General features: G+C 41.6%; 1 protein-coding gene across 3 annotated transcripts in view; it reads right to left on the reverse strand.

Moving 5' to 3' along the window:
- Window positions 1–19,675, reverse strand: part of LOC136862798 (facilitated trehalose transporter Tret1-2 homolog) — a 742,518-nt gene that overhangs the window by 25,551 nt on the left and 697,292 nt on the right. For all 3 annotated transcript variants that reach the window (XM_067139054.2, XM_067139053.2, XM_068226159.1), the window contains one exon: window positions 9,642–9,845. In XM_067139054.2, coding sequence (XP_066995155.1) covers window positions 9,642–9,845 — 204 coding nt within the window. The remainder of the gene's footprint in view (window positions 1–9,641; window positions 9,846–19,675) is intronic.

The following is a 19,675-nucleotide window of genomic DNA, read 5'->3' on the forward strand; positions in this document are numbered from 1 at the left end:
CTGGTTGATTGATTGATTGATTGATTGATTGATTGATTGATTGATTGATTGATTGATTGATTGATTAATGTGTGCTCTACCTTTTCTGCAGCCACTCGTCTGAGCTGTGTGGCATTACAGAAACTAATCCGTTAACAATAGCTAGTTTACATCCGTAGTTCAGCACTACCAGAGTTCTACATAGTTTGGGAAATGAAATGGCGTATGGCTTTTAGTGCTTCGAGTGGCCGAGGGCATGTTCGGCTCGCCAGGTGCAGGTCTTTTGATTTGACTCCCGTAGGTGATCTGCTAGTCGTGATAAGGATGAAATGATGGTGAAGACAGCACATACACCCAGCCCCCGTGTCAGCGAAATTGACCAATGGTGGTTAAACTTCCTGACCCTGCCGGAATCGAACCCGGAACCCCTCTGACCAAAGGCCAGCATGCTAACCATTTAGCCATGGAGCCGGACCATAGTTTGGGGATATATGACATCTACTAATACATATTGTTCCTCATTAACTGATGAAATGCTCAGGTAGTATTTAATTCACGTCATCTCAGTTCTACTCAGCGTAATAGGTTATTCGAGCAGCACAAGTAACCAGATGATTTTGCAGATAATACGCATGCTGATGGCTCAGAATATACTAACATTAAGAATGCAACAACATTATTATGAACAGACGTACAATAGACTAAATTCTTCAAACCGAATCATTCTTTCTCTACAAGGTGAACGAACAATGTGGTAAAGCTGGAAAAGAAACAGATTTATTAATGAAGAGTAAGTACGAATGTAAACAAACAAACAAACAAACAAACAAACATTAACTAATAAATAAATAAATAAATAAATAAATAAATAAATAAATAAATAAATAAATAAATAAATAAAAAACAAATAAATAAATTCTTGAAACCAACTATTAAAATGGTATAAAACATCACAATAATAAAGTATAAACGTCCCCAAAGCCTGGCAGAAAACTTGTGGCAACAATATTCAAGATGGTTTTGTCAAGAAATCTGTTTCTAAGCAAAAAGTCTTTGAACAGACTCTTAACCTATATACCGTGCATTCAAGAGGAACTACAACCCCATTCGTTTAAAGAAAGAGCGTACGTGTTTAAGGTACAAGCCAGGTCCATGGTCTGAAGAGGACACCCAAATTCTTTACTGTAAAGCAATACGGCAATTCTGACGAGAAATATTTTTCTTTTTTTCTTCCCGCGTGGTATGCACACTTCGTTGTCAGAAGCCATCGTGTATTGTGTGGGCTTAGAAGTTCCATCGCGGAACGCCTGTCGCCACTGTACCCGCTGAACAGCTACGTTGTGGACGTTGCCGAATCACCCCTGCGTCATTGGGGTAAGAACGGGACGCGGGCGTCACATTGAAAGACCTGCACCTGGCGAGCCGAACCCGTCCTGGGATATCCCGGCACTAAAAGCCATACGACATTTCATTTCATTTCATGTAAGTAAATATGGAGGCAACCATATTGTTAGTACGCCAAAATTAATGTTTAATATTGTAATGTACATACTGCATATAGGTTATAAATATTAAGTTAGTCCTTTTTATTTACTAAAATTATATGTATTATTGCTAAAAATCAGACAAACTTTTCTGGGACAATTCAAATTAGCTTCCTTGTGTAATCTTGGGTAAAACCATGGACATGACTATCCAGGTATTTTTTTTTTTTGCTAGTTGCTTTACGTCGCACCGACACAGATAGGTCTTATGGCGACGATGGGACAAGAAAGGCCTAGGAGTTGGAAGGAAGCGGCCGTGGCCTTAATTAAGGTACAGCCCCAGCATTTGCCTGGTGTGAAAATGGGAAACACAGGTAAAAATACTCACGTGTATGTGATGAATACAGAACGGAAAATTTGGCAGGCTGGGTTTAACCATGCACATAATTATGAAAAGGTGGAGTGATGAAACGGAGTAGATTTCATTTAGAGTGAAGTAGAAAAGGCGAATAGCGAGGACACATATATAGGAAGTGGTATTCTGGGGAGAGCCGCTTGAGGATTCTGGGTTGTTGATTATGATTCAGAGGCCGCATGCTGTTACTCATTTTGTTCGGTGGATCCTTATTATGTGGTGACTCTCAGTCCGACTCAATGACTGTGTCAGTGTATCGTGCTGCCAGTCCGATATATTATGAAGTTCGAGTGAGATTTTCCCAGACGTGTAAGGTGAAGTACAGACAGTCGCACAGTCTATCAGTGCATCAAGTTGGATGGTACTTTATGTCAGCAGTGACTAGGCGCATCATGCACGAGAGAGAATGGAGAAATACTCGCTATAATAAGGTGCGACTCTGGAGATATATCGTCGCTGAGGTTCGAACTGAGGACGGCTCTGGAGTTCGAGAATATGAGGCTTCAAATCTAGACACAGAAGCAGAAGCCATGGGAGCGTGTATCTATTCTAAAGGTGGTAAGAACTGGATAATAATATGTTTGATTAGGGTTGTTCTGATTCTTACAGAAAATTATAAATTTTAATTTATAAAATGCAGGGATGAGTGGCTCAGACAGTTGAGACGCTGCCCTTTGACCCCAACTTGGCAGGTTCGATCCTGGCTTAGTCCGGTGGTATTTGAAGGTGTTCAAATACGTCAGCCTCTTGTCGACAGATTTACTGGTACCTAATAGAACTCCTGCTGGACCAAATTCCCGCATGTCGGCGTTCCCGAAAACCTTTAAAGTAGTTAGTGGGATGTTAATCAAACATTATTATTAATATTATTATTATTATGTAAAATGTTATATGACCCTGTGTCTTGTTGAATTATAGATATATTAAAATCAAACAGTTAATTAAATTTATTTATGGTAGTCTTGTGAGCAACTTCCTACCATTTTATAATGTTTGCAGGGGGTAATAGGTAAGGCCCAGTCAGCAGAGTATCAGTTTTGCAGCGCTATGAACACGACCTGAGTAGAAATTTTTGTATCTTAAATGTACATATTGGAAGTTGCCAAGTAATTATTCCATTCAGTTATGGTGCGAGAATTAATGTAATCGTGAAATTATATATTGTTGTAATGTTTAAATTGATGCTTAATTGTGGAGAAAGTGCACTTTTGTAAAGGTTAAGTTTCAAGCGTGAGGCAAGTATTTAAGTAGATTACAACTGTCACCAAACAGTGGGGCAATAGTTATTGTTTTATTACACCTATCTTCCGTGTGTACGACAATTGACAATAAAAAGGAACATTTTTGGCATCTTATGTTGTTTTATTATTGTAAGTGTAAAACAGCCTTACAAACTAGAATGAAAATTTGTGCAGCCTGCAGAGAACACACGTGCATGTCAATAGTGTTTTTCGAAATTTCGATCGGGGAATTTCTCCCTAAAAGACAAACTGCTGGCAGGATGGCCTACGGTGGCAGATATGGAATGAATAAAGGATGACAACCCGGGAAATGGGGCCAGCACTGAATGTATCTCGTGCTAGTGTAGGCAGGCACTCAAAGAACCTTGGTTAACTAAGTCTATGGGTTCACGAATTGAGTGACGAGAATTTCGTGCAGCGCGTTTTCGTCTGCGATCCATTATTTCGATCCCAACATAAGGGTGAATTTCTGAAGACTGGGGAGGAAAAGTGGGTAGTGTATGACAATATCTGAAAGGTCAAATCTTGGCTCAAGAAAGGTGAGCCACCTCTGTCAGTTCCGAAACCAACTCTTCATTCTTAGAAAGGTCGCCATTCAAGAGAAAGGGCGTGAATTGACAAACGATGAAGGAGTCGTCTTCTATCACGACCTCATACGTCGGTGGCGAACTACCGTAGTGCGGGATGTTCCTCCACACGCCCTATTTACTGACATTGCCTCTTCCGACTATTATCTCTTCAGATCGATGCGAATTTCCTCCAAGGCAAACACCTCACGTCCCTAAAGGACTGAAAGCTAAACTTGGAACAGTTCATCAACCAGAAAAGCCCCACATTTTGGAGAAATATAACTGATAAACTTGTAGAAAAATTGCAATATACAGGATGGCCGAAAACAACGTGAACTGGGTATATGTGCGTTGGAGAATTGGTGATACTAATTCATAATATGAAAAAAGATTAGTTCGATATCTCGCGTCTTTGTTATGTTATTAGCTTCTGAAGTTAGCGAATTAGATCACTTCCCGGGAGAATTTAAATGGGCTTTGCAAAGCGATGTTGCTAAAACTTCACGTGACTTAAGAGTGGCTTTGAGAACCATGCCGAGAAGTCAGCATCAAACACAAACACATTGTGGTGTACCGTAGCACGTTCCTGTCAGCTCGGAGGCCTGAGTTTAGGTCCCTCCCCGGGCGAGGTTTATTTTCTTTGGTGCTCGCAAGCCAGTCTTAAGCCACGTCACACCGCCTCGCTCGCGAAGCTATCTCATCGGCTAACATCAGCAGCTGATAAAAAGACAACAGCGTGAGATATCCAATTATTTTTGTTCAAATTATTTATCAGTATGGCCAACCTCTAACGCTCACATGCGCGGTTCTCGTCGTTTTGGCCACCCTGTATATTGCAATTTTTCTAAAAGTTTATCAGTCTGTTTAGGACAACTTATTGTTCTAGTGTCTGTGTACGTCCTTACTCTGGTGTGGATGGTGTCATGTTTTACTACGTCCACTGTGCTGCGGGTAGCAGTGCTCGCAGCCCTTATTAGAGGTCGAAAGGTAACTACGAAGCGAAGTTATGATACAACCCAATACCACCGGTGTTCACACTTACGTACCGATTCTTGTCTCTCTCCCTTCTCACTAGATTTAGGGGGGAATTCAATTCTTGTCAGATGACTCCAGGAGGAGTCACGAATGAAGTGATTATTAGTCGTGCCGGCGGTAATAATGAGGAACGTGCAATGACGGAAAATAGCTCCTGAAGCTGGACTGTTTTCGAGGTAGCGTTGACGGGAAAGACAGAAAGGTCATGGCTGTACCATCAATGTTATGCCGGTTTTCCTTTTGGGAATCGTGTTCCATTGGTGGTACACGAAAAAGTAGGTGCAAAAGCACCGAAAACCGACTTTTAGCGTTGTTAAATGGACGTATCCTTCGGATATCTACCACAACAATACGGAATACGGAAGTATTCTAATTATGGTAAAGTGCCATTGAACTCATTGCCTGAATGGTAAGCGTTGAGGCCTTCGGTTCAGAGGGTCCCAGGTTCGATTCCCGACCGGCTCGGGCATTTTAATCGCGTCTGATTCATTCTTCTGGCTCGGGGAATGGGCATTTGTGTTTGTTCCAACATACTTATTTTTATATTCAGACAACACACTACACTACCAACCACCACAGAAACACGTAATAGTTATTACATCCCTCCATATAAGATTGGCGTCAGGAAGGGCATCCTGCCTTAAAACAGGCCCAAATGCACATGTGCGATGCAGTTTGCACCCGTGACCCTACAGATGTAGGAAAAGCGATAGAAGATGTAGAAGAAGAAGAAATGCCACTTAACTCCTTCATGAACGTGTTAAAGGAAGACTAAATATTGACCTCCAGTACGTAGTCGTGATGATTGGTAATTATTGTTTTAAGAGGGCAGCCATCCTCTCCACTACGTCGTGGCGATAACATTACACAGATTTAAATTTATTTCGCTACCAATTTGTTTCAATGGTAATTAGCCTCGTTACACCTGTAAAATACCGAGCTCGATAGCTGCAGTCGCTTAAGTGCGGGCAGTATCCAGTATTCGGGAGATAGTAGGTTCGAACCCCACTGTCGGCAGCCTTGAAAATGGTTTTCTGTGGTTTCCCATTTTCACACCAGGCAAATGCTGGGGCTGTACCTTAATTAAGGCCACAGCCGCTTCCTTCCCACTCCTAGCCCTTTCCTGTCCCATCGTCGCCATAAGACCTATCTGTGTCGGTGCGACGTAAAGCAAGTAGCAAAAAAACACCTGTAAAAATCGCCATATGACATACTTCAGCTTAGAGCTTTGGCCGGTGAGGTTCTATTATCTGAGGTTCAATACTGCGCGAGTTATTTTCAAATTCCTAATGATACATGTGTTGCGGGTCAGTATTTCTCCGAAAGTAACGTCACATAGCCGTCTGCGTAAGCTCAGTGACGATAAACTTCAGCAAATTGGATTCACTAACAGATATGGAGATAACGCATGTAAAGCCGAGAAGCAGTGTGTCAGCATATTTCAAAGCACCGATATTTTCAATGAATACGACCACATCCTAGAGAAATGTTAACGAATGTTCCTGTGACTGAAGTCAGTGGCTGAGCATATCCATTTCCACACGGTAGAGAGTGTTCGAAAAGAGGGTTACCATATACAGAGTGAAGCGAAATTCGCGCACTCGGGCGTCGCAGCGCGACTGCTCACATGCCAACAATAAAAAAATGTATCTCACAAAAGTTCGTCCTGCGAGTATATCCGGCAGAAAAAGAACGTTGAAGAGTGGCAATCTGGCAACACTGTAACTACTTGTTGGGTAACTACTTCTGTCAGCACACACCAGCCGTGCTGTACAGTTGGTGAACTGGATATAGTTTTGGGTTAGCATGCAGGAGGTCGACGGTTCAAGCCTGGGTTAAGGCGCACATTTTTATTTGCTAATTTCCATCGGACATTCTTCTTCTTCTTCTTCTTCTTCTTCTTCTTCTTCTTCTTCTTAATCTGTTTACCCTCCAGGGTCGGTTTCTCCCTCGGACTCGGCGAGGGATCCCACCTCTACCGCCTCAAGGACAGTGTCCTGGAATTTCAGACATTGGGTCGGGGGATACAACTGGGGAGAATGACCAGTACCTCGCCCAGGCGGCCTCACCTGCTATGCTGAACAGGGGCCTTGGTGGGGGGCGGGAAGTTTGGATGGGATAGGCAAGGAAGAGGGAAGGAAGCGGCCGTGGCCTTAAGTTAGGTACCATCCCGGCATTTGCCTGGAGGAGAAGAGGGAAACCACGGAAAACCACTTCCAGGATGGCTGAGGTGGGAATCGAACCCACGTCTACTCAGTTGACCTCCCGAGGCTGAGTGGACCCCGCTGCAGCCCTCGTACCACTTTTCAAATTTCGTGGCAGAGCCGGGAATCGAACCCGGGCCTCCGGGGGTGGCAACTAATCACACTAACCACTACACCACAGAGGCGGACTCCATTGGACATTACGTACTGTAATACATTAAGATACCGTTTCTTAGGCCACATGTATCCTCTCTTCTTCTTCTTCTTAATCTGCTTACCCTCCAGTGTTGGTTTTTCTCTCAGACTCAGCGAGGAATCCCACCTCTACCGCCTCAAGAACAGTAACCTGGAGCCACATGTATCCTACATTTACAAAATTTAGTAACGCTGAACACGTTGTAACGCATCTAGTAGATGAAGTGTTGCGAATAAATTCATGCCCACGACGCGCAAAGGGCGTCTTTCAAAGCTGACCAATGAAAACGAATGTTCGTGCATTTCTAGGATCGTAGTATGTAAGTGCAAATGGTTTCTACAGGACCCGCCGCAATCGCTGTTGACGATTAAGATGCCAGATACTATACCACCTGGACTACATTTACGAAATAAAAAACATACGCCTCAAACCAGGATCGACCCCCTCGACCTCCTGCATGCTAACCCAAAAATCTATCCACTGCACCAACTGTACAGCACGGCTAACCTGTGCTGACAGAGCTAGTTACCCTACATGTGGTTACAGTGTTGCCAGATTGCCATTCATCAACGTCCTTTTTCTCCCGGATATACTCGCAGGACGAACTTTTGTGAGAGACATTTTTTTATTGCTGGCATGTGAGGTGTCACGCTGCGACGCCCGAGTGCGCGAATTTCGCTTCACCCTGTATACAAGTGAAATCGGAACAACTGTTCTGGACTGGTGTTGGATATAGTTGGAAGGGATAAATAATTGTTTACGTACACATATAACGCAGTGAGTTAAATGTTTTCTTTAAATGATCATACTTGTCATATTATTCTGACTTTCTTAATCATTTGAACAGTTCTTATTTTTCAAACTAGAGACGTAAACTTCGCTGAAACTGAACTTTCTCATATTAGACAGTAAAAGGAAGATTGTGTTAATCGATGAATCTTTTAATCACGTTCATCAGACTACTGACTGTTCATGAACGAAAATATCCTCTTTTCATCAGCATTTGGCTTGGAATGCTGAACTAAAACACAGCTAATTTCAGTGGTTCAGGAAACTGCTCAGGAGATTTTCATGATTGAAAAATGACACCCACTTTTGATCGATTGCTTACCTGTTTAACTGCCAAATTCCTCCCCATCTATGTTCTCTGCATATACATACTGGCTGGTAAAATAATAAGGAGCCATTAATCTGAAGGAGAAATATGTTTGACTTGATTCAAACAATATTTACGTACAAAAGGCAAGCAAATTCGAGCAATGCTTGTAATACCATTCCTTACGCAGCCAGTCCCTGTTATGAATGATATGAAAATATCCCTCATAGGGTCGGTTGGTGCGTGCATTTCAGTGGACTTGGCAGACTGATATGTAATATCAACTTCTGGCTCTGTGAGGAAAGCAACGGGAAACTACCTCACTCCTCATTTCCCTAGTATGTCTAGGCTATCTATGACAGCTGTTGGCGGAGCTGTGGAGGATCAAACCAGCATTCGGGCTGAATACCCAACATACATCATGCTTTATATGGTGATAATGATTTATTTTTCTTCTTCTTCTGTCCGGCTCCATGGCTAAATGATTAGCGTGCTGGCCTTTGGTCACAGGGGTTCTGGGTTCGATTTCCGGCAGGGTCGGGAAATTTAACCATAATTGGTCAATTTTGCTCTCACGGGGGCTGGGTGTATGTGTAGTCTTCATCATCATTTCATCCTCATCGCGACGCACAGGTCGCCTACGGGAGTCAAATCAAAGGACCTGCACCTGGCGAGCCGAACTTGTCCTCTGACACTCCCGGCACTAAAAGCCATATGCCATTTCTTCTTCTTCTTTTTCTTCTTATTCTTATTCTTCTATTTGTTTTCTTCCAATTGGGGTAGGCACTTGATGTGGGTTTTGAACACACTTTACGGTGGGATGCCCTTCGTGACGGCAATCCTATGAGGAGGAATTTATTATTATTGTATGTTTCTACGCTGGTTGGTGGAGTGGTGTGGTGTGGTGTGGTGTGATGTGGTGTGGTGTGGTGTGGTGTGTTTTATTTAAATGAAGACAAGACACTCAGTCACACGCCAGATTATTATACACAGTTAAAATCCCTGGCCCGGCCGGGAATCGAACTCGGGGCCCTCCGAACTGTACGCTGGCCACTCAACTTAAGAGCCGGACAACAGTGATAACCCGTATATTAGCGAATTTAATATGTTGCTTGTTTGGCTTTTCGCAGTAAACTCTAATATCATGTTCGTATTACTTTTATGGATTCTTGCCGAGACACGTTTCTCCGTGCGCAAAATCGGAACAAAACTACTTTCCGTGATGTATGGCAATCCTAATCCAAAGAGCTAATTTATTTTTCTTTGAAAGGAGAGCAGTAAGTTCGGTTAAACTGAGTGTAATTTGGTAAAATATCAATTTACGCTTTGGGTGAAATTACAGTTTACGTTGCGGAACGTAATGTACACAACATTGAATTTCAAAGATGAAAGCTTCTAGGAAAAGTGAATGATGTCTCTTACCTCAAAATACGTAACTGCGTAAAACAATGTTATATAAATTCCTGAGAACTGCTGGATGAGGAAGAGCCCGCAGAGAATGCAGAGCGGTTTGTACCCTGCAGGCCGAAGGAACGCCGACAGTCGAGACTTGGCGGTGGAGGCAACGATCGCTTTCATGTCCTGAGACTTCACCATTGCTGCAAGTTGCTGCCGAGCTGCTGAGGTCTGGAGCAAGTACAGAGAGTGGGAAATTATAGTCATACTTCACTCACAGCAGCAACACAACGTCCAGTACTACACAATATAATATAGTGGGAAGGAATCTGGAATTTATCTTATGTGTACAATCAAAAGACATCATACTGTTGCTTTACGTGACTGCTGATATAGTAACCATAACAACGGTACCTCCACTTTACGTGACTGTTGATATAGTAACCATAACAACGATACCTCCAGTTTTACGTGACTGCTGATATAGTAACCATAAAAATGGTACTTCCAGTTTTACGTGACTGTTGATATAGTAACCATAGCAATGATACCTCCAGTTTTACGTGACTGTTGATATAGTAACCATAACAACGATACCTCCAGTTTTACGTGACTGTTGATATAGTAACCATAACAACGATACCTCCAGTTTTACGTGACTGCTGATATAGTAACCATAAAAATGGTACTTCCAGTTTTACGTGACTGCTGATATAGTAACCATAGCAACGGTACCTGCAGTTTTTTTTTGCTAGGGGCTTTACGTCGCACCGACACAGATAGGTCTTATGGCGACGAACCTGCAGTTTTACGTGACTGCTGATATAGTAACCATAGCAACGGTACTTCCAGTTTTACGTGACTGCTGATATAGTAACCATAACAACGATACCTGCAGTTTTACGTGACTGTTGATATAGTAACCATAACAACGGTATCTCCAGTTTTACGTGACTGCTGATATAGTAACCATAACAACGATACCTGCAGTTTTACGTGACTGCTGATATAGTAACCATAACAACGATACCTCCAGTTTTACGTGACTGCTGATATAGTAACCATAACAACGATACCTGCAGTTTTACGTGACTGCTGATATAGTAACCATAACAACGATACCTCCAGTTTTACGTGACTGCTGATATAGTAACCATAGCAACGGTACCTGCAGTTTTACGTGACTGCTGATATAGTAACCATAGCAACGGTACTTCCAGTTTTACGTGACTGCTGATATAGTAACCATAACAACGATACCTGCAGTTTTACGTGACTGCTGATATAGTAACCATAACAACGGTACCTCCAGTTTTACGTGACTGCTGATATAGTAACCATAAAAATGGTACTTCCAGTTTTACGTGACTGTTGATATAGTAACCATAACAACGGTATCTCCAGTTTTACGTGACTGCTGATATAGTAACCATAACAACGATACCTCCAGTTTTACGTGACTGATGATATAGTAACCATAAAAATGGTACTTCCAGTTTTACGTGACTGCTGATATAGTAACCATAGCAACGGTACCTGCAGTTTTACGTGACTGCTGATATAGTAACCATAGCAACGGTACTTCCAGTTTTACGTGACTGCTGATATAGTAACCATAGCAACGGTACCTGCAGTTTTACGTGACTGCTGATATAGTAACCATAGCAACGGTACTTCCAGTTTTACGTGACTGCTGATATAGTAACCATAACAACGATACCTGCAGTTTTACGTGACTGCTGATATAGTAACCATAACAACGGTACCTCCAGTTTTACGTGACTGCTGATATAGTAACCATAGCAACGGTACCTCCTGTTTTACGTGACTGTTTCTACTGTAATCATACCTACGGAACTCTAGTTTTACGTGACTGTTTCTACTGTAATCATACCCACGGAACTCCAGTTTTACGTGGCTGTTTATACTGTAATCATACCCACGGAACTCCAGTTTGAAACTTTGCAAGAAGGCTTCCTTCGGGATGGTGATCAAAAGCCTCACGTTTCGTTGGATGTCAGGAATATCGTCAAATCTCCTTCATTTCAAAGTGAGTTTGATTCGTGGGAATAGGAATAGGAATAGGAATGTTTTCGTCACTGACGGCGGTGGCCGGTCTTCCCCAACGGGGATTGTCAGATACACTTTCCTGGCCTCCTCGACAACGGGCGAACCACTCATACACACACTTCAAAGACAGTGCTTCATCTTCATAAACACGTACCTGCATCGCATGCGTTTCTTTCGGCGTCTTGCCAAGCTTAAAACAAAACTGTACATTGATCTTTTGGTCGTTCATGTTCCTGTTCGCAGTTCAGAACGAACGCACTAAACACGCAGTGTCAAACAGGTCTTACACGGCACACACACGCTGCTCAACTGAACAACGTTGGAAGCAGGTGGTCAAAACCTGCTGCTACGCAGCTTGTCGCTAGTATTGCCGGATCGACCGTTCTGACTTCATTCACCGAACTTTATTGTCACAGGTTGTAGAATAACTGCGATTTAAAATACCACCGCCTCCTAGGACACAATACCAAGATTTGCATCAAGAACTGCAGGATTAAAAAGCGAATATATGAATAGACTTTTTACCGAACAGATGGCATGATTCTGTCTACGAAGTGCGACATACCATAACGCGAGTCTTGTTAATTGTCCATAAAACCACCGAAAATGGCTGGCAAAACAATATTCTACGACAAGCATATCAAGACGAGTTATCTGACTTATTTATAACAAATGCTGCGGAGCTGCGCGGGTCCTCTAGTTATTATTATTATTATTATTATTATTATTATTATTATTATTATTATTATTAAAGTATGAAACCTTTCACGGCCGAAGTCACTATGATAAGTCTTGCGGGCCACTCCGCCGCGGTCCACCTCTCCCACTCCCCACCAGACGCCTCAACCGCTGTTGACTGTCGCCAGCGGGACACAGCAGAGAGTACATCAACGATGCCACAGGAGATGACTACCGCAGCAGCAGCTGAAACGTCTGGCAAGAGGGAGAGAAGCAGACCACGGCAGAATATCCCAGCAGACTTTTATCATATTATTATTATTATTATTATTATTATTATTATTATTATTATTATTATTATTAGCGTAGATATCCGGGGTATAATATATCATATGATGGAAGCTTCTTTTTCTTTTTGCGTGTTTGTTAGTGCTTCAACGTCGCATCGACTCAGTTACGTCTATTGTAGACGATGGGATAGGGAGGGCAGACTGGCAAGAAAGCCCATCCATGATCTAATAATGTTATTTGTTTTACGTCCCACTAACTACTCTTTTACGGTTTTCGGAGACGCCGAGGTGCCGGAATTTAGTCCCGCAGGAGTTCTTTTACGTGCCAGTAAATCTACCGACACGAGGCTGACGTATTTGAGCACCTTCAAATACCACCGGATTGAGCCAGGATCGAACCTGCCAAGTTGGGGTCAGAAGGCCAGCGCCTTAACCGTCTGAGCCACTCAGCCCGGCATCCATGATCTTAAGTAAGGTAGAGACGCGGCACCCGCCCGGTGGAAAACGAGAAACCACGGATAGACCATCCTCAGGGTTTCCGACGGTGGGGCTCGAACCCACCATCTATGACTCAAGCTCACGGCTACGCGATCCAATCCACGCAGCCAACTCCGTCGATGAAATTTTTTACCAAAGTAGTTGTGATTCGAATCTCGGTCAACCCTTCGGAATATTTGTAATGAAAAATCATTTCCCATTGAGCTGCTTCGATGGAACACTGATACAGAGGTCGACTCATGATCCAAAGTTCGCAGGTTGGATCCCCTCTGAGGTAGAAAATTTTGAAAGGTATTAAAAATCTTGGCACTCCATGCCATTGTTGTTGGTGTGTTAAAGATCTGTGGTGACGAACCTAGTGTCATCCGATTTTAAAAGACTTAGCCATTGGAACCGCCCAGCAGAATTCCACAACACGACAGGAATGTTGAAATGGCTAGGCAAAGAGGTTAGATAATCGCAGTGTAGAAGGTCTGCATACCGAGCGAGTTGGCCGTGCGGTTGTAAGCTTGCACTCGGGTGATGGTGGATCCGAATCCCACAGTCGGCAGCCCCGAACACGGCCTTCCGCGTCTTCCCGTCCTCACACCAGGCAAATGCTGGGGCTGTACCCTAATTAAGGCCACGGTCGCCACCTCCCGAATCCTAGCCCTTTCCCATCCTTCCATCCCCGAAAAGCGGCGATGTGTTAGTGCGACGTTAAACATCTAGGTATAGAAAAGAAGGCAGCCGAGGTCATACGTGTATTATTATTAATTAGGAGAAAATTAAAATGATGTCATATAACGATTCATACACTCACATAAATACCTCAAAGCCCAAGAACGAAAGATTCAACTAGTAAAAGAATTCAAATATCTCATAGAATGGATTAGTTGGAATGCCGTGGAATGCAAAGCAATGGAATCCAGGAAAAATAAACTTGAACTGGTCTTCCAACTAACAGAAGATACATACAACAAGACATCCCTTTCATGAGGGTCCAAAATTAAACATTCTTCTTCTTTCAGTAATTCAGTCTAATGACTGGTTTGCTCCTGCGATGAGTCTTCTCCAACTGGGTCGCTCCTGTGCAGTACGTCTTGCGTCTGCGTAGTTCCTGCATCCTGAGTTCACAACAAATGTCATCATGGGTGTCTTTCTTGGTCTTCCACGAGGGCGTTTTCCTGGTATTTTACCTTCCAAAATTTCTATCTACACATTTCTGTGTCGAAGCCTATGTCCAGCCAAGAAAGTTGTCTCTTCCTAATCTAACTCAACAGCTGTCTCTTTTCTTGGACAATGTGTGTGTTGGTCTCCTTCTGCAACCAACTTATCCGATGGAGCCGACGCCAACACTATATCTCTTAACATCACTCTTGGTTAACGTCCAGGTCTCAACATAATACAACGCAACAGACCAAGCATAAGATACGTAAGGTGAGGGACATTGTTTTCTGACATAGAAGGGACTGTTTATCTCTGAAGTCTTGTTTTGCTGTTTGCTATTCGTGTGTTTATTTCAGTGTGACACTGAAGATTTTCTGTTATGTTCTGGCCAAGGTATGTGAACTGTGTTACCTGTTGTACAGGCTCACTACTGATCATCACGTGCAGTGGACGTGGGTTCCTACTAAACATCATGACTTTCGTTTTATTAATATTGATTTTCATACCAAATTCCTTATCTTTTTCATCAGCTTTAGCAACACTTTGGATAAATTTTTGGACTACCCGTAGCTTTAGCTTGATCATCGGCAAATTTGATGGTCTGCCTTAGTCTCCCTCCTATTTTCCTCCCAAGCTTGATTTTTGTTACAGATTCATTGACGATTTTCTCAGCAAAGACTTCAAACAGGAATGGTGAGAGCAGAGAGCCTTGTCTCACTCCTTTCAGTATCTCTACAGGGGCTGTTAGTTCGTTGCCAAACCTGATAACTGCATTTTGATGTTTACATAAATTGTATAACAGCTGCGCCATGCGATGAGGGCAACCTATCTCAACGAGAAGTGGAAACAATTTGTTCCATGGCACTTTATCAAACGCTTCCTTCCGAAGCCGAAGAATCTTTCACCCATACAGCGCAGTGTAACTATGGCATCAAGTGTAGGCAAACCTCTGCGGAAACCAAACTGAGTGTCGCCAAGGTTCTGCTCAACGCAACTCTTCATTCTACATTTCATGATATGGAGGAGTATCTTAGATGTGAGAGTGATTAAACTTATCGTTCTATAGTCATTACAACCAGTAGTTGTTGTTTTCTTTTGAATAGGTAAGATGACTGAAGAGTAAAAATTCTCTGGCCATTCGCCTTGATCGTAAATTTGTGCAGTTAATTCAAAAAGTAATTCCTTTATTATTCCGGCATTGTTCTTAATAAGCTCCGCAGGAATATTATCAACCTCGGACATTTTCCGTCGCGTAGGTATTTAAGGGCAACTTCAAATTCTTGCCTAGTTATACCATTCTCTTCCAGCGTTCTGTCATCAAGTGCTACTGGTCACCAAGTAAGCGGAACATATGCACTGTACAAATCCTTCACAAACATTCTACATGAATCTTTATTTTCATTACTGTCCACTAACATTACACCATTTTTATCCTTCATCAACTTTGTGCGAAGTCCTTTTTGTTTCCTTGACGTTTTCTTAATTTGTTCGTAAACTAAATTTGATTTGCCTTCTTGTTGCAGATGTTCAATTTCTTGGCACTTCAAGTTTCACCACTCTTCTTTAAGTATTCTACACGACCTGCCAATATCATTTTTCAGCGTTCGATATTTATTTCTGCCTTCCTCTGAAGAATCGTTCTTGCAGTTCCTCCTTTCATCTATTTTCTGAAGTAATTGGTAATTCATGGCTTAGGACGAATTCGCGTGCAGCCTTTTCTATCGCAGCCTTGATCCTTGTCCACAATTGGTTTACGTCACTTGGACATTTTATAAAACAGTAATTAAAAAAGAAGCACTCTAAGCAGCAGAAACATTAAACATGAATGTCAAAGGCCAGATGGAGAAACTCGAGCTAAAAGAAAGGACAATGTTAATAAATATCATAGGACCCAAATTTCAGGATAATAAGATAATATACATCAAGAATGAAACATTATACAAGAAAATTGAAGAATTCTCAGTTACTCTGCGAAAAAAGGATATATTTTTACGGTCATCTTCTCAGAATGAAAAATAGATTAACCGAACAAATCTTCGATTTCTTCCGTAACCCCAAACCAAAACCCAACTGTTTTAAAGAAACTGAAAAAGTCCTAGTAGAATTAAGCATTACAGAAAATTCATTGTTCGAGCGAACACCTAAAGACGAAAATATACGGTTCCAATATAAATCTACATTAAAAGCCAAACCTACAGTTTTATCTCGGAAGACGAGAGAAAACGAAGATCAGAAAGAATGAAGAAACACTGGCCACTAAGAAAAGAGCACTACACAGAGAAATGACTGATTCAACCCACCCCAAAGAGGGTGAAAAGGAAGAAAAACAAGAAAAGATTCATGCACAGCTCATAAAATAACGGGATCCACAATCCATGCCAACTAACATACTAATAAAGAAATAGTTCTTACGTTGTTATTATTATTATTATTATTATTATTATTATTATTATTATTATTATTATTATTATTATTATTATTATTTTAAATATTTGTTCGTGGCGTCGACCTCTGCAGATTATTATTATTATTATTATTATTATTATTATTATTATTATTATTATGTCCGCCTCCGTAGCGTAACGGTTAGTGTTATTAGCTGCCGTCCTGGGGAGCCCGGGTTCGATTCCCGGTACTGCCAGAAATTTAAGAATGGCAGGAGGGCTGGTATGTGGTTCAAATGGTACATGCAGCTCACCTCCAATGGGAGTGTGCCTGAAAAGAGCTGCACTACCTCGGGATGAGGACACGAGTTTATTATTATTATTATTATTATTATTATTATTATTATTACAGTTGAACACACTGATATCTCTTCCAGAGAATAATTGTGTCGATAAGACACTTCAAATGAATCTTACTCACCACATGTTACAATGGGCAACCGGATAGTTCCAAATTTTGAACCGAAAAATTTTGCCTGTTGTCGGCTAATATATTTGTAGCTAACTGCGGGAATGTATCTGTGGAGCAACATAATCTGCGAAATCTTCAATCCAACTCCTAAGTGCTTGACGAGGAATAACTTCATTCTTCGAGTTTCTGAACATTGACCAAACATTACATAGTGGAGTGTCTTAAGTTAGTTTCTGGCAATAGGTTTCACAGCTATTTCTTTCTTTTCTTGCTTTAGAAACCCCTTTGCTTCAGCAACATTTCTCTTGTAAGCTGAAAAACAGCCCCATGTTGAAAATCTCTTACAATGATTAAGAGCTTGTCCTCTCTTATCTACCATTAAAGAGCATTCGGGTGTCCACCGATAAACAGGTCTTTCCGTGGAAGTAAAATTGCCTTTGTGAGTAAGTAACACGGAAGCTGCTAAACTGATCACCTTTACTGGAGCATCATATTCTTCATTTGGTGTTCCTGCATCTAATATTCCATGAGATTCAGATTCCATCGTCTTCTTGTAATTATCTCAGTTGGCTCCGTTTACGTTCCATTTTGTTTAAGAGTAACTCATGTTCATGCGGTATGGTTGGAGAGTGGATATTAGTATGGGATAATGATCCACTCCCGTAGTGGAACATGGAGTTTTCCATAGAAAAACGTTGAGATATCAGATGAATAGAGTTGCGACGATGTTTAAAACCAGTTAGGTATATCTGGTAATATACCACAACCTTGATTTTAAACAGTTTAATACCAGGTAAAATATTGGTGTAATTGGTTAGAATGGCAATTTCAATGCGTGTAAAGAAAAATAGCATCTATAAATTGTTACAATAGGCGTTTTATTTCTTAAATACATTCCATAGTCCGAAATATAGAAAAACATTATTCGACAGGTAACTCAAAATCGTATGTAAACTATACTTGAAATATTGGGAACAGAAATTTCATTATAAAACACATTGTCAAATGTTTACCTCATATAGGCTACTTTACATGATAGCAAAGTATAAAGAAATGATTTTCAATGAAAAACCACAGAAACAAATAAATTATCAATTAATCTCCGGAACATGTAAAAAATAATGTCTGGCAGTCTAATCATAATATTAGTCACATTCGTCTTCACACGATGACTGGAAAGTTTCGATGGCCTGTTTGTCACCCATGTACCTGAGGTTTCAGTGTATATAAACCAGTTTTTCAGTTGTGTCTGGCGACAGCTTGTCTCGTAGTGGAGTGTGAATTCATCCGTGAGCTGACCAATGACAATCACTTGCTGCTGAGGAAGGTGGTACATTCAAAAGTCTAGAAGCAAGTGAACATAGGGGTTGTTTAGTACATAAGCCTTTCCATCATACAGAAGGAGATACATGTTTTGCTGCAGTCCATAAAGCATTCTCTTGGGGAAAAGCTTTCGCTGCCCGAAATAAGTCCAAATTTCGCAAAAGAACGCCACTGTCATATTCCAAGAGTTCACTCGGGGATTCAACATATTTGCTGCAGCATGAATAGCTTTACAAGCAATCATCTTTAATCGAAGATCTGTATACTGGAGAAAGTGTATTACATTCTACGAGTGCAGCGTCTTCTTCCCTAGAAATGTTATCACAGAATTCGTGTACATCTGAAAGTACAGCATTATCGGCTTCAACCTTGTGTGTGGCTTCTCAAATTGGTCGTAAGAGACGCCATGCCTCATCAAATTGCTGCCATGTTTCGTCTGCTAACACAGAAGCTTTAAGTGTTCTGTCGCAGTGCACAGTTCGGCATTCAATAGTTTCTAACAGAGTCTCTTTAATCTTAAGTAAACTGTCCAAACAAATCGCAGTATCTGCCCAACGGGTTGGTGATGGAAGCCTTAGTGCCACAGAGGTAAGACCATATTTCTCCTTTCTCTTTGTTTTCAATAAAGCATGGGGGACATGGCGATCCTTACAGAATTTTAGTATTTTCTTCCTTAGATGGAAGCACTCTTGCAGCGTTCTCAGTGACATTATGTCCTTTATTAGTAGATTAAATATATGTGCTGCACAGCCTATGCAGGATATGTGTGTATATTGCTCCTCTACTATTTTCCACGCAGGACACATATTTCGCACATAGTCTGTGACCACTGCTACGAACCTCTCCGCACCTATTTCACTAATAAATTCAATTAGTTTAGAATAAATATACTGTGCAGTTTCACTTTCCTCACCAGGTCTTATACATTTATAGAATATTGGCTAAGGTGATCTCACGTTAAAGTTCACGACATTATTCCCTGGTACATCAGTCCATCCATCCGAAATCAATGCAGGAGCAGTTGAACAATCCAACTTCTTTGTGACAAATGCTTCACGGGATGATATTCGGCTTACAGCAAAGATGTGCTAAGCAGGTGGTGACTAGTAGGCTGATAGCCAGGCCTTTCTGAAATGCTTCCCGCTAATATTTCGAATTCAGCATAGATGGTGGAGCAGCTGAAGCATATACAGCCCT

The sequence above is a fragment of the Anabrus simplex genome, chromosome 2, assembly GCF_040414725.1.
Source record: "Anabrus simplex isolate iqAnaSimp1 chromosome 2, ASM4041472v1, whole genome shotgun sequence".
Lineage (NCBI taxonomy): Eukaryota > Metazoa > Arthropoda > Insecta > Orthoptera > Tettigoniidae > Anabrus > Anabrus simplex.